This window comes from Alexandromys fortis, unplaced genomic scaffold (assembly GCF_014885135.2).
Source record: "Alexandromys fortis isolate MF-2015 unplaced genomic scaffold, M_Fortis_MF-2015_v1.1 scaffold_169, whole genome shotgun sequence".
NCBI lineage: Eukaryota > Metazoa > Chordata > Mammalia > Rodentia > Cricetidae > Alexandromys > Alexandromys fortis.
Window position 1 is genome coordinate 1,658,814 of NW_026068076.1, and position 26,274 is coordinate 1,685,087.

At 40.8% G+C, this 26,274-nt stretch overlaps 1 protein-coding gene across 5 annotated transcripts in view; it reads left to right on the forward strand.

Annotated features, from left to right (window-relative positions):
• The first annotated feature begins 3,443 nt into the window (after positions 1 to 3,443).
• Vrk2 (VRK serine/threonine kinase 2) overlaps positions 3,444 to 26,274 on the forward strand; it is a 142,409-nt gene continuing 119,578 nt past the window's right edge. For 2 of the 5 annotated variants that reach the window (XM_050121696.1, XM_050121697.1), the window contains exons 1-2: positions 6,490 to 6,645; positions 8,561 to 8,701. In XM_050121696.1, coding sequence (XP_049977653.1) covers positions 8,566 to 8,701 — 136 coding nt within the window. In that variant the 5' untranslated portion in view covers positions 6,490 to 6,645; positions 8,561 to 8,565. Of the gene's footprint in view, positions 3,558 to 5,481; positions 5,593 to 6,489; positions 6,646 to 8,560; positions 8,702 to 26,274 lie in introns of those variants that run through there. The other 3 variants (XM_050121698.1, XM_050121694.1, XM_050121695.1) reach the window with 2 other exon arrangements.

Sequence of the window (26,274 nt, forward strand, 5' to 3'; positions counted from 1 at the left end):
CATCTGAAACTGTAAGTAACCCCAAATAACTAGTTTTGTTTATAAGAGTTGCTGTGGTCATGGTGTCTTTTCACAGCAATAGACAGAAGCTGGTATCATGGATTGTGGTTTGACTGTGATAGGCCTAACCATGTTTTTGTTTGGAGGAATTTGGACTTTGGTACTTCGGATTAGGAAAGCAGTGGAATGCTTTAAACACTGCTTAATGGGTCATACTAGTTGGAGCATGGAAGACTTGGTATTGAGGGTGATTTAAACAGTGGGAGCCTGGCTCAAGAGGTTTCTGAGAAGAATTTTAGTATGTTGGCTAACGATTGTTCTTAAAATATTTTGGTGAAGAATGTGATTGCTTTTTGCCCTTGTCTGAAAAGGCTCCCTGAGGTTAATGTGAAATGGTTTGGATTAATTTCATTGGCAGAGGAAATCTCAAAACAGCCTAGTATAGATTTTGTATGTGGTTACTAGTGTTAACTTTACTGAAGATCTATGATGAAAAGGAGCAAGTTAAGCAAGGGAAAATACAAAATGTTCAGTTTGAGGAGAAAAGGAGCACCAGGAAGTGGAACAGAGTTAAATCTTGTGTTCAAGTAAGCAAACAGATTAAGGAATGGAATAAAGGACATGGTGACCTCGGGGCAAGATCCTACACAGCTAAGTTTCCAATTTGTGAAAAGAAATTAAAGAAAAATTTAGAATTGGCTGTCATGGTGCACGCCTTTAATCCCAGAACTTTGGAGACAGAGGCAACTGGATCTCTAAGTGTGAGACCAGCCTGATCTACAGTTTGGGCTCCCAGATAGCCAAAATTAGGCAGTAAGGAAACCATGGAAAACAGAAAGCTGATAAAGATGTAACCGAATGCGGGGACCATGTTCGAGCCCAAGTAAGCAGCAAAACTCGGCAACTTCTGCCACGTGGCTCTTATTTTAGAGTTCAGAATACAGAAAGGGGTTATGGAATCTTCCTCTGAGACCAAGGAAAGCCACTGAGGCCAGGCATGTGTCAGGGGTGTCCCTGCATGGAGGCCTAGAGAGGCCATTGCGTGAAGCTGTGAAGGTGAAGCCTGGGTTGCTTTGGAGACCCAAAATGTTTGAGATGTCAGATCTAATAAGATACCTTTTAAGGAAAGCCACTAGCAGTGGAACCAGCCCAAGAGAAAGAAGTGTGTTGCAGTCAATGAAGCTGAAAGGAGTTGGAAATTTGAAGAATGTTTTGACATTAGACACGGAGACGCAGAGTTTAGAGCTTGCTTTGTGCTTGCGGTTCAAGATGTGAGCTCTCAGCTTGCAGCTCCTGCCACCATAGCTGCTGGTCATTGCCACACCATTGTTCTGCCATCATAGACTCCAGTCCCTCTGGAACAATGAACCAAAAATAAACTTTCTCTTCCTTGCCTTTGGTGGTGGTATTTTATCATAGCAAGAAAAACATAATAGATACAATCATGTTCATATAACTTTGTGTTTGTCTTTATAACTGCCTTATTATTATGATTACCCTCTGACTATGTCTAATTTATAAGTTAAATTTTTTTAAGAAAAATAAAAATTATCTTACCTCAAAAACAAAACGATCATAGACTATGTAAGGTTTGGTTCTATCTACAGTTTTAGATATCCCCTTGGAATCTTGGGATATATTCTTTACGTATGAGACGGAGGTGCTAATTCAGAGCCTGACAAATCGCATTCCAAAGTGTCTGGTTAAGCAGTATAAGAAAGCTTTATTTCCTCTATATCCTTCCCAACACTGCAGATCTTACCAGTGGTGTGTGTGTGCACACTTGTGTGTATTTGCTTATGTATGTGTACTTGTTAGTGTTTGTGTACGTATGTATTTGTTAGTGTGAGTCTGTACTTGTTAATGTGTGTGTATATTCTACATGTGTTACTGTGGGTGTGTGTACATGTGTTGGTTGGTGTATGTGGGACCCTAAAGTTTCTCTCCAACTTTATTTTTTGAGACATGGTTTCTCACTGAGCCCAAAGTTCATCTCTGAGACAAGGCTGGTGGACCCATGAGCTTTAGTGACTTTTCTGCTTCTGTTCCTAACAACCCCCTCTACCTGTCCCCCACCCCATCCCATCCCATGGTGCTTGGGTTATAACAGCACTTTTTTCTCTGTCAAACTCCCTTCTCCAAGCTTTATATGTGGATACTGGGGATTCAACAGGTTCTCATACCACACGTCTGTAAGATCTTTGTCAATCGAGCCACCCCCCCCCTTTTTTTTTTTTAAGACAGCTGTTACTTTGAATTGTGTGTCCTGGAATTCACTTTGTAGATCTGGCTGGCCTTGAACTCAGAGGTCTGCCTGCCTCCATCTCCTGAGGGCTGTGATTAAAGGTAGCTGGAGTGCAGAGATTTTTTTCCTTTTGTTTTCCTTTGTTTTTGATGAAGCTACGTCAGGAGCCATTTCCTCCTAAAATCATTACAGGAACTATCACCCTGGGGAGTCTGCAGAGAACCCCACACCCATAATTATGTTAAGAATCATTCTATTGACAGCACCTGCCCCACACCCAATTAGCTGTTGTCTGTTAGCGGAACCCGCCTCACATTCCAGCTATCCAGGGAACTAGGTGTGTCAACTCACAGCTTCCAGGCCAAAGAATCATCACCTAACCTCCTGGCCTATGTGACCTGGACCATGCAGCGAGATCCCGTGCCCTGCCCCCCAAACCCTCATTCAGGGGCTATATAAGCAGCAACCAGGACCCTAATAAACGGAGGCTGTAACAAACTTTGGCCTCCTCCTTCTTTCCTAGCCCATTTATCTTCCAGATAGCACCCCTCCGGGATCCTGGAGTAACTGACTGCAGGGTGGGTTACAACCCCTAGACTGAGTAACCCACCCAACGCAATCGACAAAGCTAAGTTACCGACTTTCATTATCCAGCATTTAAAAATAATTTCTAAATACATGAACTCAAATGGCACAGTGGTTTATTTTGGAAAAGTTGCATAGTTTTGTCTCCTATATTTAAACTAGTCTGTAACCGATTTCACGTTAATCTTTAGGATGGTATGCACAAAGGACTGAGGGCTTTGCTTTCTGCTTTCCATGTTTTTAAAAAGTGTTTGTTTTTGTACAAGCCACTAAGCACGAATGCTAAGTGTCTTGCCATTTTTGTCATATTAGATTTATATTTGTCTTTCCTTCGTGGTCACCAGGGGCAGAACAATAGCTGGACGATACCATTTTTTTCTAAAACATTCAAGAAACGTTTCTTCACTTCTTAGACCTAAACTGGACATGTTCTACTTCCCAACCAATCATTGAAATGAAAGTGAGACAGCCACACTTGATCCCACCCAACAGTGGTTTGTTTATGGATACATTTGAAGGACCTTTGACTTAAAAAGGACACACATGTCACCTGCTCTGGTGGCTAATCTTGGTTGTCATTTCACTGCAGCTGGAACCACCTCAAACACAATCTCTGGGGCACTCAGATGAGGAATTTTCTGGATCAGACTACTTGAAGCAAAGAGACCCGCCTGAGACGTGGGGTGGACCTTCTGGTGACAGCCCACACAGGACAGGAAACAGACAGGTTTGCTTTTGACTGGTTGCCCTCACTCTCCCTGGCAAGTTCATCTGTCCTGTTGCTGAAGCATTCCTTCACCAACGCCAGTGTAGACTAAAGACTACCAGTTATCGGAGAATCCTCCAGGCCTCGGCATCAGATTGGGACTGTTGAGGCATCTATCAGTAAACTGAAGAAGTACTGAATGATTGGCCTCTCCAGTGTGAGACAATCATTGTGGGACTAACCAGAGAGCATCCTGTAGGCCTATCAAATACATCCCCTTTGAATATATATATTCACTCTTTCCCTGCTCCCAGGAAGCATTTGACTTATAGATGAAGTCAGGCAGTGGTCAGCAAACAAATGGCATGACGTGCTGCTGTATACTACATTATACTGTATACTGTGGTGCTGGGAAGAAAATGGGTAGGAAGCTGTCAAGTATGTGGGTAGCTTGGAAGTTAAGAAGGGTTGGTTGGAAAGGGCTGATATGATGTTGGAATCCAGATCCATGGAAAGTGATGGGGTAGATGGTACAGATAACAGATTCAAGAGGCTTTGTACTGAATGAGAATTGCAAAGCTGCTAAGGGTAAAAATCAAGGAGGCCTCTGTAGTTGGGAAAGAAAAGGAATTGGGGGATGTGAATGCAGATATGGGCAGGTAGATCATTTTATGAAAGCTTCTCTCAACTGGGGGCAGTTTGGTAAAATTTGGTAATGTCTGTGGAAATTCAGGTCATCCTAATCTGACTTTCTAGCCTGATCACCAATAGTGCTGAGAAGCATTGTTTTGGGTCAAAGCAAGGACCTGCTTATCAATGGAGTAAATTAGAACAACACAGGGGTGACTCAGCATTAACTTAGTTTTCTTTCATTCTTTTTTAAAATCAAGATAACTTGGCTGCTTGTTGTAAGTGAAAGGAGCAGTAGGGCAGGAAAAAAGCACGCCTGAGCTGAGTACACCCCTCCCCAAACACATATACACCCCACTCCTGTGTTCTATGCAGCTGGAGATATATAGGCCTTTCCTATGCAGGGAGGATGACATTAAACTTCAGGTCTTTCCTTGTGTTCCCACCACCCAAGTGTTGGGTCTTTCCTACAGACCCCCTCCTCAAAACCCACAGCAGCCAGCCTGCTCTTGTAAGAACATCCCATGTGCTTGAGAGAGCAGGATGAGATAGGAAGACTGCAAGGCAGGATATCAATAAGATAGGACATCAACAAAGCAGGTTGACTGCAAAACAGGATATCTATAAGATAGGAACAGGGTGACTTTTGCTGACACCCATGCTGAGAGAGGAAACCATTCATGCCCCCGCCTCATTCCGATAACCACGCTTTTGCTTCTGTAAACTTGCTTTTTGCTCTTCCCTATAAAAAGCCCGCCCTTCAGTCGGCAGGCGCGCAAGTCCTCAGAAAGACTTGCCGCCTGCAGGTACCCGTGTTTACCCAATAAACCTCTTGCGATTTGCATCCCTGAGAGAAGGATCTCTTTCAGGATCACAGGCCTGTGCCACTGAGCCATTTAATGCATGGGGATTGTGTTGAGGGCTTCCTACAGGCCAGGCAAACACCAACAAAGCTACATCTCCTGTCTCCAAAATTCTTTTGAAAAAAAATTTATATTCACACCATCCAGTGCCATTTTCCATTTTGGGAGTTTGATAAAAGTGCCAATTTCTTACTTATCAAATTTAATGAAGAGATGCTAATAACACCTAGCCACTATCCCTGTATTTGAGCCAAATTTGAAACAAATTTTATTAAATAGTGGCTAGGAAAATGGACACTGGCTAGGACCATACTTGAGACTCACGGAGTGTGGCCAAGAACTACCTTCGGCAAGGGCTTATAAAGGCAAACCCCACAAAGCTATGTATTATTTCCTGCCTTCCTCTAATCAGGGGCAAGCATACCTCCTGACTTAGTTCCTGTCACCTACAGGTGGTCAAACAAATCCTGTGCAGCTGGAGCAACCAAACTTGTTTACAGAAGTGAAAGCCTGTGGCTTGTTACATGAACAACAGCCCCCGTCATCCAAGAAGTCTGTCTTGGGTAAGTGAGGCTTACTGGTTTCTCTATCCCTGGACAAGTGGGGTTTACAAGTTAGAGGCATTTTTGTTTTATACGTCTCTTAAGAACGGTAATTTAAACTTAAACATAACTTTAGCCCTTATAGGGAGAGCATCAGATTTCCTCTCAGTATTTGCAATTTGGGTAATTGATTGTTTTTAGGTAAGGAACGTAAGTACTGTTTAAATAATTTTTTTTTTGGGGGGGGGATTTGTTTTGTTTACTCTAAAAGAGAAACTTCCTTTGCATCCTCAAAGGACTGGAAATAAACTAGGTGGTGGTGGTGCACGCCTTTAATCCCCGCAATCGCGAGGCAGAGGCAGGTGGAGCTCTGTGAATTCCCTGGTCTATAAGAGCTAGTTCCAGGACAGGCTCCAAAGTTACAAGAAACCCTGTCTTGAAAACAAACAAACAAACAAAAAACTAGAAATATACTTAACATATTTCTCTCAATTGACACAGTAACCTTGAAACCCGATAACTAATCGTTTCCATTTTTGCAGACGGGGAGGTAGAATTGTACCAACTAAATTAAGTTTTTAGCTAACTAAAAACATTCTCCTGGCTGGGACTGTCACACTCAGGTACAGCCTTCCCCACCCCCTCAACCCTCAGCAGAGGCAGGTACTTCAGTCCAGGTCCCTGAGGGCTGGGTGGGTGAGCCTGGCTGCTGGGAGAGCTCTCGGTGAGGGCTGGGCCCATTTGAAAGCGGTTGGTACTCAGGAATGGTACAGGAAGTCTTGAGTTCTTCCCGTTCACAAGTGCCCGCCCTGGTTGCTCCACCCCACGCCGCTCTGGTTGCTCTCCAGACAGACCAGGGCGGGCTCAAGGATGGCCACCCCCCTATCTAGTCTCACGCTGGCCTCGCCCTCTGGTCGGTCCCGGGCAGGCTCCGTAGCCTGGGGCGGCTGGGGCTGCGGGGAGGGCCCGGGAGCTCGCCCTGCCCCTGGGAGGCGCCTGGCACTGCCCGCCCGCCTGCGAGGCCTCGACCCCGCCTGGCTGCGGAGACCGGCGCGGCGGGAACCCGGGCGGCAGGTCAGTCTCCCCCCCGCCCCCCTCGTCCCTCCCAACCTCGGTCGCCGAGGTCAGCTCGGGGGCTGCCACGCGGTCCGGACGGCTGCTGGCCGGGCCTCCGCTCGCCCCTGGGTACCGATCTGTCCCGGAACCCGATCGCTCGCTCTGCACACCGGGACTGTCCGGTCGGGGACACGGCCGCCGCTGCCCGCTGCGGGGGAGGGGTCTGCACCCGGCGAGCGGCTCACCCCGGGGATACCGAGTACCCCAAACTTCACGTCATCTTTGTAGCCGCCCGCTCAGAAGTTGTTCTAGGAGACTTGAAAGTTTCAGTCAGCAACTTTGGCGTGGGTGTCACGATGTTCTGCCCGGTTAAGGGGATCCGGTGACACACATCCTACTTCAGCATCGTGCCCTAGGTGTTCACAGTTTAGGTTTCCCGCTCTGCTTGTGGTTGGGTTCATTCCGAATATTTTTAAGGGGCGGCCTCAGCGGCACTGGGCTCAGTAAGTGAAGGAGGAAAAGTTCTATTTGAGCGAAGATGGGACAAAGTTTGCACTGGGTGTACTTATGAATCATTTTCACGAAAGCATCTGTCCTGGGTAGGGTTTTTTTTTTTTTTTTTTTTTTTCTTCTTCTTCATGTGGTTGTTCTTAACTTTGCACCACCCGGGGTCATCTGGGAAGAGGGAATTTCAATGAGCAAATGCCTCCATTTGATTGGCCCACTGGCCCTTTGATGAAATGACTGTGAGCAGTGCCCTTTCTGGGCAGGTTTTAAAAATGCCGAGCCCTCCAAGCCAGTCAGGCGTGGCTGCTCCTGTCCCTGCCTGGAGTTCCTGTTTTGAGCCCCGCCCTGACACCTCTTTAGGATGGACTGTAAACTATCGTGTGAAATAAGCCCTTTCTGTCCCAAGTTACTTTTATCCATGGTGTTTATCACAGCAATAGAGACCAAACTAAAGCAGAACCCATCAGGTTTTTTACTTTTATCTAGAAATTCTAAGAGGTCCGTGGCTACTTTCACGGTTAGTTTCGGTCATTTATTCTGATACTTAATATAATTTTATACCCCTAAGAAATGTTTTTGGCCAGCCCCTCAAAGCTCCCATTAGTAATTTGCTAATCTGTATACAATGATAATTGATTAAGGTTCATGGTTTTCTTATGGATTATGGAATTCCTGTTATCTGTGTATTTATAATCTCGAAAACAAAGCTGTTTTCATATTGATGGGAGTGGGTAAGAGGGCGTGTCAGAAAACAAAACTAGCCTGAATTAGCCAGTGGCCTGACCTGCCAGATTAGATAGCCAGGAAAACCCTTGCTCTTTGATGTTCACAGGGTCTGACCTTTGAATTTAAAGCTGCACACCTCTTGAGTCTATTGGCCTCCTGTTAACACAGCATTCTCAACAAATGAGTATTTACTTGTGTGTAAAATCATGTTCTTAAAGTGTATTCTTTAATTTATAAACTGGTAAGTAGAGTTTTGAAGAAATGATTTAAATGAAACACAGTGGATATTTTTTAAAGATTTGTTTTTTATTTTTAACTAGGTATGTTTGTGTGTGTATGTGTGCCTGCCTGTGAGTGCAGGTGCCAGTGGGAACTGTCAATGGCATCAGACTCCTGGAGCTGGGCGTTACAGAGGGTTGCAAGCTGCCATGTGGGTGCTGGGAACTGAACCAGGTCATCTACGTAAGCATTCTATGCTCTAAACCACCTGCCGTCTCTCCAGCCCCAATATGTGTGTGTGTGTGTGTGTATCTTTTAGATTTCAAAGCATATCGATTTCTAACTTGATTATGGTGGATAGACTTCTCTAGTTGGAACTGCCATCAGGATCCCAATCTTAATTCTGGGGAAAACATTGGAAGAAATGAGTTCCGACGCTCGAGTTTTGTGTTTCACTGTGTATCTCACCCTCTGTCAACAGATGTGATGGCACCGAGAAGAAAAGAGAAATACAAGCTTCCCGTTCCACTCCCAGAAGGCAAAGTTCTGGATGACATGGACGGAAACCAGTGGGTGCTGGGCAAGATGATCGGCTCCGGAGGGTTTGGACTGATATACTTAGGTAAAGTATGACCAAGTCGCTAAGTATAATTATAGCTGTAATCATTGTAACTATGGTAGCAATGGTATTTTAAGGGCTAATTGAAATAACAGAAGTCATAATTATTTTAAAGCTATTTGAAGATAGTTGATGTTTAGTACATTAGCTGAACACATTAGGTTGAAGTCATAACTGCCATAACATGTTTGCTGTTGTCTTTTTGTCCTCAATAACTTTTAGAAGTCTTTTCCGAGCATAATTGCACAATCTGCCAGACAGAATATAAATTTTCTTTTTGGGAACTTGTTTTCGCTGATATTTATAGCTCATAAACAACAACTATATAAATATAAATCGTAAAAATGATTATTAGATTATGTGTATAATATGTTTAAGACATGTCACAAGACACTTGTGGAGGTCAGGGGACAGTTTGTTTCTCTCCTTCCACCCTTATGTGGGTTCTGGGACTTAGCTCGGGTGGTTAGACTCCCTTACCTGCTGAACTGTATTCTGGCCCTGACTGTATGACTCTTAATCATTACTAGCTTCGCAATACGAAGGCCTAACGATTTCTTGACGATGTTCCACATAAAATTAAGCTTTAGCGACTGAAAGCATCTATTACATGGATGAATGAACTTTTCTTGTGTGACTGGAGTTTAGTAGTTAAGTTGTTCTTGGCAAAACTGACAAAGTAGTTGCTCAAATTACCTTCTGTGCCTTATGATACAGGTAGGGAACCCTGCTTGGGTGTACTTCTACATTGGATTGAAACATTTAGAAATTCCATTGTAGAGACCATTTAGGACTGTCTTAATGCTGTGGTGGGTTGAGGAAGGTATCCGTTTCGTGATTGTGTTTGATGAATAAAATACTGGTTGATAAGAAAAGAATAATCTGGGTTTGGAGTGTAACTCATGAAAAGTCTTGGGTTCATTATTAAGCATATCCCACCTTACAACTGTTTCTATAATAGATTTTTCGGGCTTGTGCATGGTGACTCATTCCTGTAATCTCAGCTTTTGAAAGGTAGAGACAAGGTCAGTTTGGTCTAAGTCAGAAGTTCTAGGCCAACCAGGTCTACATAGTAATATCATATACAAGCAAACAAGCAAACAACACAAGGGGAACAACCCCAGAAAATAAACAAGGAAAAACAAAGAACAACCAAAGCACCCCTCCCCTCAAATACCAGACCAAAAATATCCTCAAAATATCAAAACAAATAAACAAAAAAGAACCTATTTTCGTGGAATTCTGGGTTCCTTGTCAAACAAACACGTTTCTGGATCATGAACGATTAAGATACTATTCTTTTTTGCCTTTTGTGTTTGTTTATTTTGAGTCTCAAGCAGCTAAAGCTAGCCTTGAACTCCTAATCCTCTTGTTCTTTTTTCTTTGGGCTGGAATTACATACCTGGCTGTAGTTTTCAATGAATGAAAGAAATTCAGTAAGTAAGCAACTGCCTATCTATTATTTGTGTCTAGTATAATTCATAAAGATTAGGACAGAAAAATTCTATAGGCTGAGCAAAGAGCAGTTTCTCAGTTTAAAGAGTGTCACTGTGTGTGGTGGCTCATAGCTGCAGCTCCTAGCCTGCAGGAGCTGCAGCCGCCAATTCTGAGAAGAATAGACAGGGCTACATCATTAGAACCTGTTACAAAACGAACAAACAAAAACGAAACAAAACATGATAGTAGGTAAGGCAACACTTTTCAATAGTAACATAATGGGAATCACCTATATAATTAAAAAATTTCAAAGAGCCACATTAAAAATTTTTAAGAGCATCAGGTGAAATTCATTTTACTAATATGCACTATTCAACTTAAAATATCCAAAATAATTCATTCTATTGTGTTCATGTAAAAATAGAAAAATACTTTTCATCTGAGTGGAAGTCCAAATCTAGGAGCATCAAGTGTCAAGAGCCTAATACTATGAGTGGCTCGTGAGAAATATAGGCATGAGTCTAGTGAGCACTAGGTGTGCAGAAATATAGGCATGAATCTAAGAGAGATGGGTGTGCAAAAATGTAGGCATGAGTCTAGTGAACGCCAGGTGTGCAGAAATGTAGGCATGAGTCTAGTGATCACTGGGTGTGTTGAATGGTGGGATACCTGCCTAATAAGTGCTGTTTGAAATGGTTTAGTGAACTCTTTCCTACAGCAGTGAGTTAAGATCTCTAGTATATTGTCTTGACCATAGGTCAAAGATAGAAGTGAATAAATTGTTGCTAATGTGACTGTGACCTTGCGTCTACAGCCTATCCCATGTTTACTTTTCTGACATGAATTATTCAAATAATTTCAAAGAACTGGAGAAAAGCTTCAACTATAATGGTCTTATCCCTTTTCAATTCTTAAAATGTAAATATTTATTTGTGTTTATTCAGATTTATTTTATTAGACGTTAAAAAAAAATACCAATCTAAGTTTCTCCTCTCTCTCCTTCCATTCCCTCCACATACCTTCTCACCCAACCCCCTTCCAATCCTCAGAGAGGGTAAGGCATATTGCCTTGTGGAAGGTCCAAGGCCCTCCCTACTATTTCTAGGCTGAGCAAGGTATACACCCAAAGGGATTAGGATCCCAAAAGTCAGTACACGTAGTAGGGATAAATCTCGGTGTCTGTCAGTGGCCCCTCAGTCTGCCCCAGCCATGCAACTGTCAACCCCATTCAGAGGAACTAGCTTGGTCCCATGCTTGTCCTCCCCAGTCTGGATGGAGTTGGTGAGCTTCCATTAGCTCAGGTAGACTGTTTCAGTGGGTGAACCCATCATGGTCTTGACCTCCTTGCTCGTATTCTCATTCCTCCCACTCTTCAACTGGACTTTGGGAGCTCAATCCAGTGCTCCGATGCAGGTTTCTCTGCCTCCATCAGTTGCTGGATGAGGCTCTATGGTGATATTTAAGATACTCATCAGTCTGACTACAGGGCAAGTTAAGACTGGGCCCCCTCTCCTCTATTGCCCACGGTCCTAGGTGGAGTCATTCTTTTGGATTCCTGGGAATTTTTCCAGAACCAGGTTTCTGATAACCCCATAATGGCTCCCTCAATCAAGATATTTCTTGCTCTCATCTCTGTCCTTCCTCCATTTCGACCATCCTATTCTCTCAAGTTCTCTTCTACCCTCCTTCTCTTCCTTCTTCTCCTGCCCTCCCTTCTCTCACCACCCCCATGCTCCCAACCCTGCTAGTCAATCCTGTCTGTTTCAAATTTACAGGTAGGTCTATATATATTTTTTCCTTTTGGGTTTACCTTGTTACTTAGCTTCTCTAGGATCATGAACTATCATCTCAATGTCCTTTGTTTATAGCTATTATCCACTTATGAGTACATACCATGTTTATCTTTTTGGATCTGGGTTACCTCGCTCAGGATAGTGTTTTCTAATTCCATTTATTTGCGTGCAAAATTCAAGAGTAGTACTCTAATGTGTAAATGTGCCACATTTTCTTTATCCATTTTTTGACTGAGTGGCATCTAGGTCTTTTCCAGGTTCTGGCTATTACAAATAATGCTTCTATAAACATAGTTGAACAAATGCTTTTGTAGTATGATTGAGCATCTTTTGTGTATATGCCCAAGAGTGGTATTGCTGGATCCTGAGGTAGGTTGATTCTCAATTTTCTGAGAAACCACCATACTAATTTCAAAGTGGTTGTACAAGTTTGCAATCCCACCAACAATGGATGAGTGTTCCTCTTACTTCAAATCCTCTCCAGCATAAACTATCATTGGTGTTTTTGATCTTACAGGTGTAAGATGGTATCTCAGAGTTGTTTTGATTTGCATTTCTCTGATAGCTAAGGAGTTTGAACATTTCCTTAAGTATCTTTTGGCCATTTGAGATTATTCTGTTGAGAATTTTCTGTTTAGTTCAGTACCCCATTTTTTAATTGGGTTACTTAGAATCTTACTGTCTAATTTCTTGACAAAATGTGTATATTTTGGAGATCCGTCCTTTGTCTGATGTGGGGTTGGTGAAGATCTTTTTCCATTCAGTAGGCTGCCTTTTTGTCTTATTGACTGTGTCCTTTGCTTTACAGAAGCTTCTCAGTTTTAGGAGGTTCCATTTATTTATTGTTGCTCTCAGTGCCTGTGCCACTAGGGTTATATTTAGGAAGTTGTCTCCTGTACCCATGCATTTAAGACTACTTCCCACTTTCTCTTCTGTCAGGCTCAGTGTGGTTGGACTTATATTGAGGTCTTTAATTGTTTGGACTTGAGTTTTGTGCATGACAATAGATATGGATCTACTTTCATTCTTTTACATGTTGGCATCCAGTTATGCCAGCACCATTTGCTGACGATACTTTCTTTTTTCCATTATATAATTTTAGCTTCTTTGTCAAAAATCAGGTGTTCATAGGTATGTGGATTAATATCCAGGTCTTAAATTCAATTCCATTGGTCAGCCTCTCTGTTTTTATGCCAATACCAAGCTGTTTTCATTACTGTAGCTCTGTAATAGAGCTTGATGTCAGGGATGGTGATGCCTCCAGAAGTTCCTTTATTGTACAGGATTGTTTTGGCTATTCTGTTTTTTTTTTTCCATATGAAGTTGATTATTGTTCTTTCAAGGTCTGTGAAGAATTGTGTTGGGATTTTGATGGGGATTGCATTGAACCTATAGATTGCTTTTGGTAGGATTGCCATTTTTACTTTGTTGATCCTTCCTATCGAAGAGCATTGGAAATATTTCCATTTTCTGGTATCTCCTTCAATTTCTTTTTTCAAAGACTTAAAGTTCTTGTCAAATTGGTCTTTCACTTCTTTGGTTAGTGTCACCCCAAGATATTTTGTGTTATTTGTGGCTATTGTACAAGGTGATGTTTCTCTAATTTCCCTCTCAGCTTCTTTATCATTTGTGTATAAGAGGGCTACTGATTTTTTTTTATTTGATCTTGTATCAGTGGTGAATTTATTAGCTGTAGGAGTTCTCTGGCTGAGTTTTTGGGGTCACTTAGTACACTATTATATCATCTGCAAATAATGAAAGCTTGAATTCTTCCTTTGGAATTTGAATCCCCTTGATCTCCTTCTGTATTCTTATTGCTATTGCTAAAACTTCAATAACTATGTTGAAGAGAAATAGAGAGTGGACAGCCTTGTCTTGTTCCTGATTTTAGTGGAATTGCTTTGAATTTCTCTCCATTTAATTTGATGTTGACTGTCGGCTTGCTGTATATTGCTTTTATTATATTTAGATATGTTTCTTGTATCCCTGATCTCTCTAAGACCTTTATCATGAAGGGGTGTTGGATTTTTGTCAAATGCTTTTTCAGCATCTAATGAAATGACTATGTTTTTTTTTTCTTTCAGTTTATTTATATGATGGATTACATTGATAGATTTCCGTATGTTGAACCATCCCTGCATCTCTGGGATGAAACTGACTTGTTCATGTTAGATGATTTTTTTTGATGTGTTCTTGGATTTGGTTTGCCAGTATTTTATTGAGTATTTTTGCATCCACGTTCATGACTGAGATTGGTCTGTAATTCTATTTCTTGATTGAGTCTTTTGGTATCAGGGTAGCTGTAGCCTCATAAAAAGAGTTTCACAATGTCCCTTTTGTTTCTATTATGTGGAACACTTTGAGGAATATAGGTATAGCTTTTATTGGAAGTTCTGGTAGAATTCTGCACTAACACCATCCAGCCCTGGACTTTATTTGGTTGGGTGGCTTTTGATGACAGCTTCTATTTCTTTGCAGTTTATAGGTCTATTTAAATTGCTCACCTGGTCTTGATTTAATTTTATTATTTGGTATCTATCTAGAAAATTGTCCATTTCTTTTATATTTTCCAATTTTGTGGAGTACAGGTTTTTGTAGTATGACCTCATGATTCTCTGAATTTCCTCAGTGTCTGTTTTTACGTCCCCATTTTCATTCTGATTTTGTTAATTTGGATGTTCTATGTCTTCTTTTGATTAGTTTGGATAAGAATTTGTTAATCTTGTTGATGTTTTCAAAGCACCAGCTCTTTGTTTCATTGATTCTTTGTATTGTTTTCTTTGTTTCCATTTTGTTGATTTCAGCCCTCAATTTGATTATTTCCAGTTTCTACTCCTCCTGCATGATTCTGCTTCTTTTTATTTTAAAGCTTTTAGGTGTGCTGTGAGCTTTCTCTGTTTTCTTTATGTCGGCACCTAGTGCTATGAACTTTTCTCTTAGGACTGCTTTCTTGGTGTCCCATAGGTTTGGATATCTTGTGCCTTTTTTTTTTTGATTGAATTCGAGGAAGTCTTTAATTTCTTTCTTTATTTCTTCCTCGACTTAGGGTGGTTCAGTAGTTGAGTGCTCAATTTCCATGAGTTTGTAGGCTTTCTGAGCTTAGTATTGTTGTTAAATTTTTACTTTAATCCCTGGTGATCCAATAAGACACAGGGGGTTGCTCCAATTTTTTTTTGTATTTGTGGAGGTTTGCTTTGTTATTGAGTATGTGTTCAATTTTAGAGTAGTTTCCATGAGGTGCTGAGAAGAAGGTATATCCTTTTATGTTTGGTGGAATGTTCTATAGATATCTGTTAAGTCCATTTGATTCACAACATCTGTTTGAATTCAGGTTTATATTGAAGATTAACTATCATATTTATACACATGTTTTATGAATCTCTATGTATTCATGTATACCACTTGTTTGGCTCTGGTCATTAAGGAGGACTCTTGGTGCTCTGGAGTGATTAACATCCCTATTCAAGTGTAGAAAGTTCTTTTAGTCTAAGTACAGGTCATGTGGCTTTTAGTTACTTTGTTTCATATGATCCAACTAAAACTTGTTTTACAGTGCATTTCAAGATCCAGCATGTTGGGTGGCATTCCCTCCCACCGTCTGAATTTTAGGAACTGTACCCTAGAAAGGCCTGCACTAGCATATACTCACCATCATTGGGCAGACTTTGAAGAAACAGTTATTCTGACAGGGAGGGAGTGAGGGGGAGAGTGTGCGTGGGGGGACAGAGACAGAGAATGTTTCCTTCTTCAGAATTACACGACAAATGCTTTATTGCCTTGCAATGTCTCACAGAGTCAGCTCAACTTTGCTAATGTGAGTTTTCACTGATTATTTCCAAAGCTGCAAATAAGGAAATCCTCGAGAAGCCGTCTGGTTGTGGCAGTTTACCATGGCTCTCTCTTCATGTTGTGCATATGTATTGAGAAGCACTTACATTCAAGCATTTCTTAATAACCGTGTCCAGTGATTCCTTTCAGGTGTGCTCCCCAGACACAGTGCTTTGGCAGCCCCTTTATCAGCGCACGTGGCCTCAGGCTGAGAAGAAAATAGCTGCTCTGCCTAGCTCATTGTGCATGTACAACTGTCCTCTAGCTTGGAGATCAATAGCACAGGCCTGTCGGTAATCAGCAACTTGGAGCAAAGGGGAAGGGGCAGAGAAGTTCTGTGTTTACTCTTGGAGAGCTAATGTGCCTGTAGCATTCATGGCAATCGTCGTAAGAGGGAAAAGAAGTCTGAATGCAAGAACAAAGTCGGTGCTCTCTCTTTGTATATGAAAGGGGGTTGGAAGGAGGGACAGAAACTGGTTAGGGTACGGGAAAGTTGCAGTCATTTTAGTACCAAATGAGCAAAAAACTTTCTGAAACTCCAGGGAAAGAAAGAACTGAAGGTTTGAATTCCCTTTAATGCTGCATGCAACATGGAAGCCACTAACCCAAGGGAGGCATGCATAATGAGAGCAGAAGTTTTGGTGCTGGGAAAATCTGAGTTGAAACCCGACTGGCTCCACTAAGTCACGGACAGACCGAGTAATCCACCTCATTAATCCTCTGCAGTTTTTGTCTCTATTCTTATAACTGTAGCAATAATTGCATGGATTAAATAAGATGTTTTAAAGCAGTTTGGAACCTAGTAAGCATTTACTAAGTAGAATCTATTTAGAATTTCCCATTCTAGTTATCTGGTGCCATCGTACATTAGGAAGAGACCTTCATTGGAGGGATCTTCTGCTTTTTCTGCCTTGAATTGTGGTGGGTTCGCTACTAATGTAAAACTAAGAACACAGGGACTGTCTACAGGTGCCTTTATGTTTTATTGACCACTATGTGTCTGTTTCCTTTCAAATTTACTGGGGTGATACAGTGTGTGGCGAACATCGCCGCTTAGACCTATTTGCTTCAGATATGAAAGGAATTGGATTCTAAAAATTAATAAAAATTTAGAAAAGAAGAACTCGAGGATGAATGTCTATTACCTTCCTGTAAAAGAGTTTATTGTTGAACAGATTAGGCCTGAGATTGTGGTACTCAGCCCACACAAGTGATTTTGCCTTGTCCTCTGCTGTAACTACAGATATCACCTGTAGCCCAGTCAACAGGCATAGATGTGTTCTGTTAAACACAGAGACCAGCTCAAGGGAACTCTCACTGAATCCTCAATAAGAGTGGCTCTCAACCTTTCTAATACTGCAGCCTTTTAACACAGTTCCATAAAATTATTTTCGTTACTACTTTATAACTGTAAATATCAGTTTCTGATGATTTTAGGCAGCCCCTGTAAAAGGGTCTTGTGACCCCAACCTACAGGTTGTAAAACCACTTCTCTAAAAGAATGCACATATGCTTTATTGATAATAAATTGATGTTATTGTCTTTTACAAAGAGTAACACATTATTGCTAAAATGGACCATTTGGTGATTCAGTATTAAGGACCATCTCTTATGGATGAGTGGTTAAACTCTGTTAAGTAATTTTTGGAGATTTTTGTTACTATTATTACATTGCCTTACTGCTCTTCAGGAACAGAAGGAATCGGTATGAGGGGGGAGTTTGAGAAGTTATCAAATTTAACTTGTTTACTGATGAAGAAATGTTTCTACTTATAAAAGAGTAGAAGAATGTATTATAATGTTGCTTTATTATTTGGTTGGCTGCAGTGGATTGATTTTTAAGGTATGCAGAATAATATTGAGGAAAGTCAAATCATAACACTAGCAGCAATATTAAATGTTATTTTGGTAATGTTTTATAGAGAAGGCAGTTAGTCTTGTGAAAATGAAAAGGGGATAATGGAAAAGAAGGATAATTTGTTTTAGAAATTATAGTAGCTATATTTATTATATACACAATAAACTAGTTCCTAGTGAAGGCATAGTTAAGAGATATAAACTCAAGTTCTCTTGTGTTTTTAAAATTTATTTAGTGTATTAGATCTATAGGTGAGTAAAAATATCTAGAAGATGAATTTGAATTTTATGTGTGCTGTCAGCAGGCTGTTAGTTTTGAGTTTATATGAGACAGTGCTTGCTATTCCTTTCCCTCCCAGTCAAGAAATCCAAGTAATTAAGAAAGTTTGTTGCTGGGCAGTGGTGGCGCACTGAGTATTTAGGAGGCAGAAGCAGGTGGATCTCTGTGAGTTCGAGGCCAGCCTGGTCTATAAAGAGTTTCAAGACAACTAGGTCTACACAGAGTAAATGTTTCAAAAAAATTCTTTGTGAAAACGATTTGGGAGGGATTCTTCCAAGGCTTAGCCTTCATTTGAAGTTTTAATTCTTTTAGAAAAATGTCTGACCTTAAAAACCATCTTCTCTTTGGCATCTTCATTTTCAACAGTTTAAATGTCAGCCTCTGGTCTCACGGGCGGTTCATCAGCTCCCTGCTTCTGCTTCACACTCAAGTGTTTCTCCCTTCCACTGCACGGCAGCCATCCCCTGCTCTCGCAGTGGTCAAGGTTCCTTCTCTTTCTTTCTTTGTTTAAATTGGAAACTCACTGCTGTGGGGAAGTTTCTTCTTCATGAAATGAGATCACCTCTGTTGCCACAATAAAGGAATTCTCTGAGTTCGAGAGCTTCTGGCTTCCTCATGAAATATGGATGGACTTCTGCTTCTGTGAGGGAAGGGAGAAGAGGAATCAATAGTAAGAGGTATATTCCTCCGTTCAAGACCCAGGGGTATCCGTGTGTATGAAATAAATTAGGAGAAAATCTAGGAAACTTCAAGACTCGGAGTGAGCCTTCACTAGACATGAACAGTGCCCACATTTGATGGTACAAAGGGGTGAGTGGGGTTCTGCATGGCTTCCGCGCTTGGTTTGTAATTACACTGCTTCTCAATGTTTGCTTCTTACATCTCTCTCATGTGCACTCTGTTTCTCCTGAACACTGTGTCAAAGACTGTTTTAGGAGAAGAGGTGGGAAAACTCAGCAACTGTTTCAAGACAGTTGCTAGAGACTTGTACTCTTTCTTTACAAACAAGAGCCAGGCGGGCTGAGCCTTCTCCTTAGCATCTCTGGTCCAGGGAAATGATTTTGAAGAAAGATATCCATGAAGGCCAGAAACATCTACAGATGCACTGTGATCCCAGGCAATGAAGCATGTGGCCCTTCATTGGCATTAGACGATAACAGGAGGATCTCCTGGCAGAAGAGCTGACTTTTGCTGCATTCTGCATGCTGCCCCTCCAAACCCATCTTTGATTGGCACCTATGCCCTATTGAAACTGGCATCACACCTTCTGAATGGGCACTGTGCCAGGCTAGCAGATGGGTATGGGCAAAGGCATGCCAAAAACCCAGTATGTGAATCAAGTTTAAGTATCAGGGGCCCAAACTCCCATCCAGGGATATAAAAACTGCAGTCTGTTGAGAGCTTTTTGTGCTTAAGGTTAAAGGACATGCCATTTCTACTCCAGCTTAGAGGTTGATTAATTTTGAAAGTCAAACAGGAACTCCTGTGGTGGTGTCAGGCAAAATTCTGTCTTTGGTGAATGAGAATTACTACTTCATGTAGGGAAGAGAAAGTATTGTAATGAAGTTTCCGAGGAGACTGACTCCCCTGCAAGTCCCTCCAGCACTTAAGCAGCATGCGTTCAGTGAAGATGAATATTTCTCTTCTCCAGCAGAGCCAGGTGAAATCAAAGCCAGATCTTCAGCCCGCTGCAGTAAAGAACCCTAAATTTAGAAAGGGCAGGCGAAGTTTAGAAGAACTCCGTGGTGGCAGCTCGTCTCACCACGAGCCGATGGAGCCTCACAGAAGTGTACAGAGGAGGAGATGAAGGGGAAACTCCAAATAGAAAAAGCCTCCAGAGGGTTCCAGCCTGAAACAGGAAGATCCTTAACAAACCAAAAGAAAAAGTTGAGTCCCTTTCCCTCAGTGCAGAAAGCTTTCTGAATATTTTTTTTTTTTGTCAATAAAATCTTAGGTTACTGGGATGTTAGGACCAACTTAATACATAATAAACTTCCTATTCTTACTTTCATTTCCTTGCATGTCTATCATGTATATAAACTTTGCTTCTTGAATAATGGATTTTGCATAAAATTGAGCTCTAAACATCATATTCCTTATGATTGTCTCACACCCACCACCGAACTGCCCCACACCAGAAAGGGAGCACGCCATCCATGTGATCCTTTTACCCATAGCTCCTAAAAGCTCTTAAATTCAGAGACATGCCTGAAAGACCAGCTGTGACCAAGAGCAGCCTCGCTAATCGCGTTATAGCCCCTGCTTTTGCTTTTCCACTGTGTAAACTTTATCTACGGAACAGATTCCACGAGGCCGTTGTGAATACTTCAGCGTATTCAAAACATAGAACTGCCACAAATTAAACTACTAAAACTAAAGCTGGTGCATTGTAACTGCCAAGTAAAACTGGCACGTCCCCTGTCAGACTGCAGGAGAGTGTGCCATACAGTCCTCGGAAAACACAATTCATCCAGAAGTACTCTTGTCACTTGCTCTGATATTAAACCAGAGAAAGTGACATTAATTAAAGAAATGACACGAGCCAACAAAGGCAATGAAATTCTACGGTTTGGCTTTATGCAGACCTTCATCCAACCTGTTCTGCCTAGGTACCATAGCCGACTCTGAAGAGAGCGTGGGTTATGACTTTTTCTCCTCCTCTCCCCATTCAGATAACAGTCTTGGACAACTGCAGCTTCCTGCCCAGCACTGGGCTAGTTTGTTAGTGTGGCCGTCATTGTTGCACTGCTCGAACACTGAGTTGGTGTCACGTGGTACACCAACTGCACTTGGGAACTGTGTTCAGTGTGGAGGGAGAGAGGTACGAGAGAGCTGGTCTCACAAGCAGCAGAGAACCTAAACTTGTTGGGTCGAGTCAAGGAGGCCTATTGCTAGGACCAGTTGACGGGAACCCTAGGCATGACGGGACAAGCAGGAGCGAACCAGGGCTTCCCCTCTGTTCCTGTGACATGTGCCCTCACAGTCATTATTGTACCGCTTATCCACATACCAACTTTTCAAACCCTTCATTGCTGCACATGGCCGTGCTCACCTTGCACCACGTTGTCGGTCCTAAGAGGCAGGCCAGAGTTACTAAAAAATGATTTTTTCATAGGAAAAAAGCTATAGAAAAATTTTCGAAAGAGCACTAAAACTTGTGTTTTTTTTTTTTCTTTTTAAGTATAATGTGTGGTCTCTGTGCAAGGCATTTTAATTTCATATATAGAGACAGTATTGGGTGTATTTTAGGGAATTTGGGATAAGTGTATCATGTTTATTATTTCAAATATCTTTAAAATATTAGACACTATGTACTTTATTCATATATTATAGGACTTAATGGGAAATGGTTGCTCTTCTAATACAAAATATGGAGGAATTAAAAAATATATGGCCATTGTATTAAATCAGACCACTTCTGTGTTTAGAATAAAGTAGTTTTAATGGGTAATATTTAATTGAAATATATTTAATAACCAGTACTAACCATTTTAGGGGCAAGTATAGTTTCCTATGGGCTCTACTCTCTGCTAGGCGTGGAATATGTTAAAAAAATCAACTTTACAAAAACTATAAGCACAAGTAACCTTAACAGAAAGTAAACTACCCCCCCCCCCGCCCTTTTGTGTGGGGCTGGGAATCGAACACAGGGCCTGGTGTGTGCTACACAGGCACTCTGTCACTGAGCTGCATCCCTAGCTCTGGAACTCTTTTAACCCAAGTCTGCGAACAGGTTGATGGAGGGACTTATGCACAGTCATAAGCTTTTGTCACGCTCTCCGAGTGTAGGTATTTTGTATTTGAGGCTCAGTGTTTCTTTACTGTATAATTAGTCACAAGGTCTAATGCAAGTTTTCTGTGTCGGGCTGCCGGTGCCTTCAAAGAGACAGTGGTGCTTCAGAGGAGCAAGCAAAGGAGGCCAAAGTTGACACACATAGAGGCAAACAGTGGAGGGAAATCAACACGCCTTGCGGAGTCAGGCATTGGCAATATGTCAGTGTTCAGAGACTGTCTTGAATTTGCAATCCAAGTGACATAGAGTATTTAAATATGAGAGGCAGTAGTATCGAGCCCAGCATGCCTGCTACCACTTGTTTGACTAGCTCAGAATAGAACTCGGAGAGGCAAGAGCTCAAAGTTAAATGAACATTTATACATTTTAAAATCAAATGAAAGATTCAGAGTATATTCATGAATTAATTTTTTTCCGGAATCCTAAATTTAATCAGCTGGAATTACTTTTAAAGTGTCATTCTATTTAACTTTGGGGGAATGATGAATTTGCCTTTTAGTAGGAATGCTGTATTTTATCATGAAGATGAAACAAACTGTCTTTTGTTAATTTCTCCCCAGAGACACTGGCCATTTTTCTCCCCTATGCTTAGTATGGAGTAAAGGCAGTGCCCACAAATTCATTTCAAACAAGACCAATTGGAAGCTTCGCCATGCGTGAGAGGCCTAGAAGAAGGCAGCTCCCTTTCAGGTACTCTGCATGCCCCGTAATGAGCAGTTGCAGAGGGAATGCCTTACTGAGGGGACCCAGAACACAGAGCAGAAACATGATAAAGAATGAAAGAGAGGTGTGTGTATGTCCAGTGAGTCTGAAAGCTCCCGAGATGAGCGTGTGCAGCCCTCCTTAGGAGGTCATCCTTGGCTGCTGGAACATTTCCTAGAGTGCCTAGTGCTGACGTAAATGGCTTCCTTAGGTTATTTCCTTCCTCGGGAACTTGATGCCATTTGGGCCTATGGAGGTAGTGAGATGCCTCCAGGCCGCATTTTCAAAGACTGTCTCTGTCTACTTCAAGCACAGGCTTCTTTGCTCTATAATTGATGTCCCTTGTGAACATTTTAGTTTATAGCTAGCCAGAGAAAATATGGCAAGTGACATGCTTGTGACAAGCTCATTTCTAACACAGCAGCTAAATAAGCGATTGATGGTATTGGCAGCTAATCTGCGAAATCTGTTAGTGGTGATGCTTACCGTGGTGCCATTTTCATTGAGATTGACAACCAAGGCGCAGGCCCTGGTGGTAGGCTTTTATTATTCAGATCACCAAATCTGTGAAGGAACATCTGATGTTTACAGTAAACCCAGTGCTGAGCACTGAAAAAGAAACTACATTGAAACTGTGCTATAGCTGAGGTCATACAATACTCTTATGAAGAAAGAGGGAGACTGGTGAACTAGTTGTACCGTCATCTGATGAGAGAGTTGATGAGCTCTCAGGCTATTCAACACGGAATAAATTTATCTCATTTATAGGGATGTTTGTTGTTTGTTTGTTTGTTTGTTTGTTTAGATTTTTCAAGACAGGGTTTCTCTCTGTAGCCCTGGCTGTCCTAGAAGTCAATCTGTAGACCAGGCTGGCCTCAAACTAATAGCGATCCACCTGCCTCTGCCTCCCAAGTGCTGGGTTTAAAGTGTGCACCTCCACTGCCCAGCTATTTGTTTTAAGTCTAATAAGCAAGAACGAGGACAACAAAAGGAGCCCCTTTAGTTATGACACATTGTGATGTAAATGTAATGACCCTGTGAGAGATGACTCTACAGACACTGAGTTGTCTTTCTTTCTTAGAGGATAATTTAGACACACAGCTAGAAAACTAGGTCTTTTCAAAGGCAAAGCACAAAAAATACTTGAGTAAATAGAATCTTGCTAATGAATTTGCTCCTTGCTAAAGAACTTGTTTCAGATAAAAATATTTACAATAGCAGTCTAGACTTTGAAAACCCACTCTTTCATGGTGCTCTTGTGGGAAAAATTAAGACTGTTAATGTGGAGATGAATTTAGTTGCTTGATACAGGTACTTGGTATGTTTTACAATGAGAGTTTTCATACCTTTTTATTTGACATGTATACATAACACGAAAAGCAATGAGCAAAATATAAGCTATTACATTAAATTAAAATATTTATAGCAAGCCTGATGGCATACCCATGTGATCCCAGTACTTGGAAAGTGAGACAGGAAGATAAGAGGTTCAAGGCCAGCCTCAGATACATAGTGCGTTTAACTCTCTCTTTCTCAAGAAAAAAAAAAAAAAAAGAAAAAGGAAGCAAATGCAAATACGTTAAAAACAAAAACACTATGATATAGGGTCATTCATTTCAGTTTCTGTAGAATGTGAAGGAAAGGTATTCATTGTACTAGATAGTCTTGATATCAGGACATCATGCATTATGACAGATCTCCAGTGTGTAACTGAGAATGGCTATGAGTAGTGTAAACCTTCCCTCTTTACAAAATATTGAGAGGGAATATTGAGTGGATGGGGGAAAAGCACATATATAGTAAACTCTGAGAAGAAAACAAAGATCTACATAGCTAATGCAAGGATGTTTTGTGGTTGAGGAGGAGAAGATTGTATGAACTTCCATAATCAGAAAAAGTTCATCTGCAGCAGACAGCTTGGAACAGGTCTCAGTGTTCTAAAATTAATTACTTAATGTAAATTATATGTATCATGCAACCTCTTAAAACTAAGAGACTATTACTGGGGAGAACTTTTCTGTTCCTTCTACCACTGAAAGAGGATGATGTTAAAACCTGTAGGTGTATTAGCAAAGGGACACATGTATTTTATTAATGTAAGTGGAGCAAGACTAAGCCAAAGATGATATTAAAAATCATCAAGAATTAGTATCAAAATATTAGCAGTATGTCTAGCAGATTGTGTCAAAAGAAATTTTAAAGACCTGTAAAACCTAGACTTTCCTTTGTTTGAAGTCTGACTTCAGTGTGTTAGAAAATGACTTAAACACAGGGATGCGCTGATTACCAGACGATTCTTAACCTAGCACACAGATTTTACATAAGAAGTCAAAAAACGTTTACCCAGAAAATGGAAAGACTTCACGATAGTTAAGAGAAATAGGACTGTAGTTTCAGCGTGTTGTGTGGCCAAAGTTTATGTTACTGAGGAGATTAAAAAATGGATAGTTGAGATTTCAGAGAACCTGACATTATTTTGTAGCAGGTTGTCATTAAGATAAAGTAGACGTGAAGCACATGACTAAGACATCAAAAAAAATAAATGAATTAAAATATGTGAATCGAGTGTGGTGGCTCACACCGGTAATCACTCTAGAGACTGAGCTGGGAGGAATATCATTTGCTTGAAGCTACCACCCTGGGCTTAACTGAGCAGTTACAGCAAAGGAGGCCATGAATTTGAGAGAGAACAGGCAAAAGGAGGGTACATGAGAATGACTGGAGGGAGGGAAACAAAAGGAGGAAATGAAGTAATTTTATTTTAGTTAAAAATAAAATATTTATTATATTAACCACTTAATAAAATTTGGGGAGCTAGTTTTAATAATATCAATTTATAAATAAAATTTTAAATGTAGTTCATACTTTAAAAATAGATCAGTGAGTAAATATGTGTTAACAAAAGCATCAGATTTTTACCCTCTAACTGAACTTCAAATATACTTAATAATGGAGACAGCTAAAGCAAAATCAGATATGTATCAGTGTCTAAGAATATTTAGGAGCTAGATAAACAATAAGTAGACTAAAAGTATAAGTTTTATAGAATGAATGGAATTATATATACCACCACAATTAGTGACTAGCTGGCAGAGTAACTCCAATAAAATTTACATTGCTGGGTTATAATTCAGCTTCCAGTTAACAGTAGGTAAGACGTTATAAGCTCTTTACTAAGGAAGATAATTCGGGCTCAGATGGCTCAGTGGGTAAAGCCACACACTGCTCTTCCAGGGGACCTGAGTGTGGTTCCCTTCAGCCATGTTAGAAGACTCACTATTGTCTTCTAGATTCAGAAGGTCTGATATTCTGGCCTTTGTGGGAACCCCCTCATGTACATACACACCCCAGCTTAAAATAATAATTTAAAAAATTTCTAAAAAGAATATAACTCACTAAATTTCAAAATTATAGGAAAGTCTGTAGAATATTCTAGTATTGTAGGTCAAAGATAAATACTCCAACGTCACAGAGGACCTTTGGGTGGCTGGCCAGCCAGCCAGCTCTTTCTGTCATTTCTCACATTTATTTTTGGAAGTTTCTTGCATGCACTTCCTGTTTACTCAGTTAAAATTATTCTTTTTCAGGACTCTGAGGAAGTTGAAAACTATATAGGTATAGTAATTGTTTTCCTTTTATAGCAGTCTCAGAAAAGAAACTCACTAAGAAGGTATAAAGTGCATGAGGTTGAGAGACATCAAAAGATAGTTTGGGATGGTAATGCAAGTTAGGATAGAAAGTGAATTAGGTACAAGATTTTGGACTCACCAAGATAGACTAGATGATGTAGTATTTTCTCTTAATTTGTCAAATGCATATGAACTAGACATTGTTGATGTATTTATTTATTTATTTTTAAATTTATTTATTTATTAATTAAAGATTT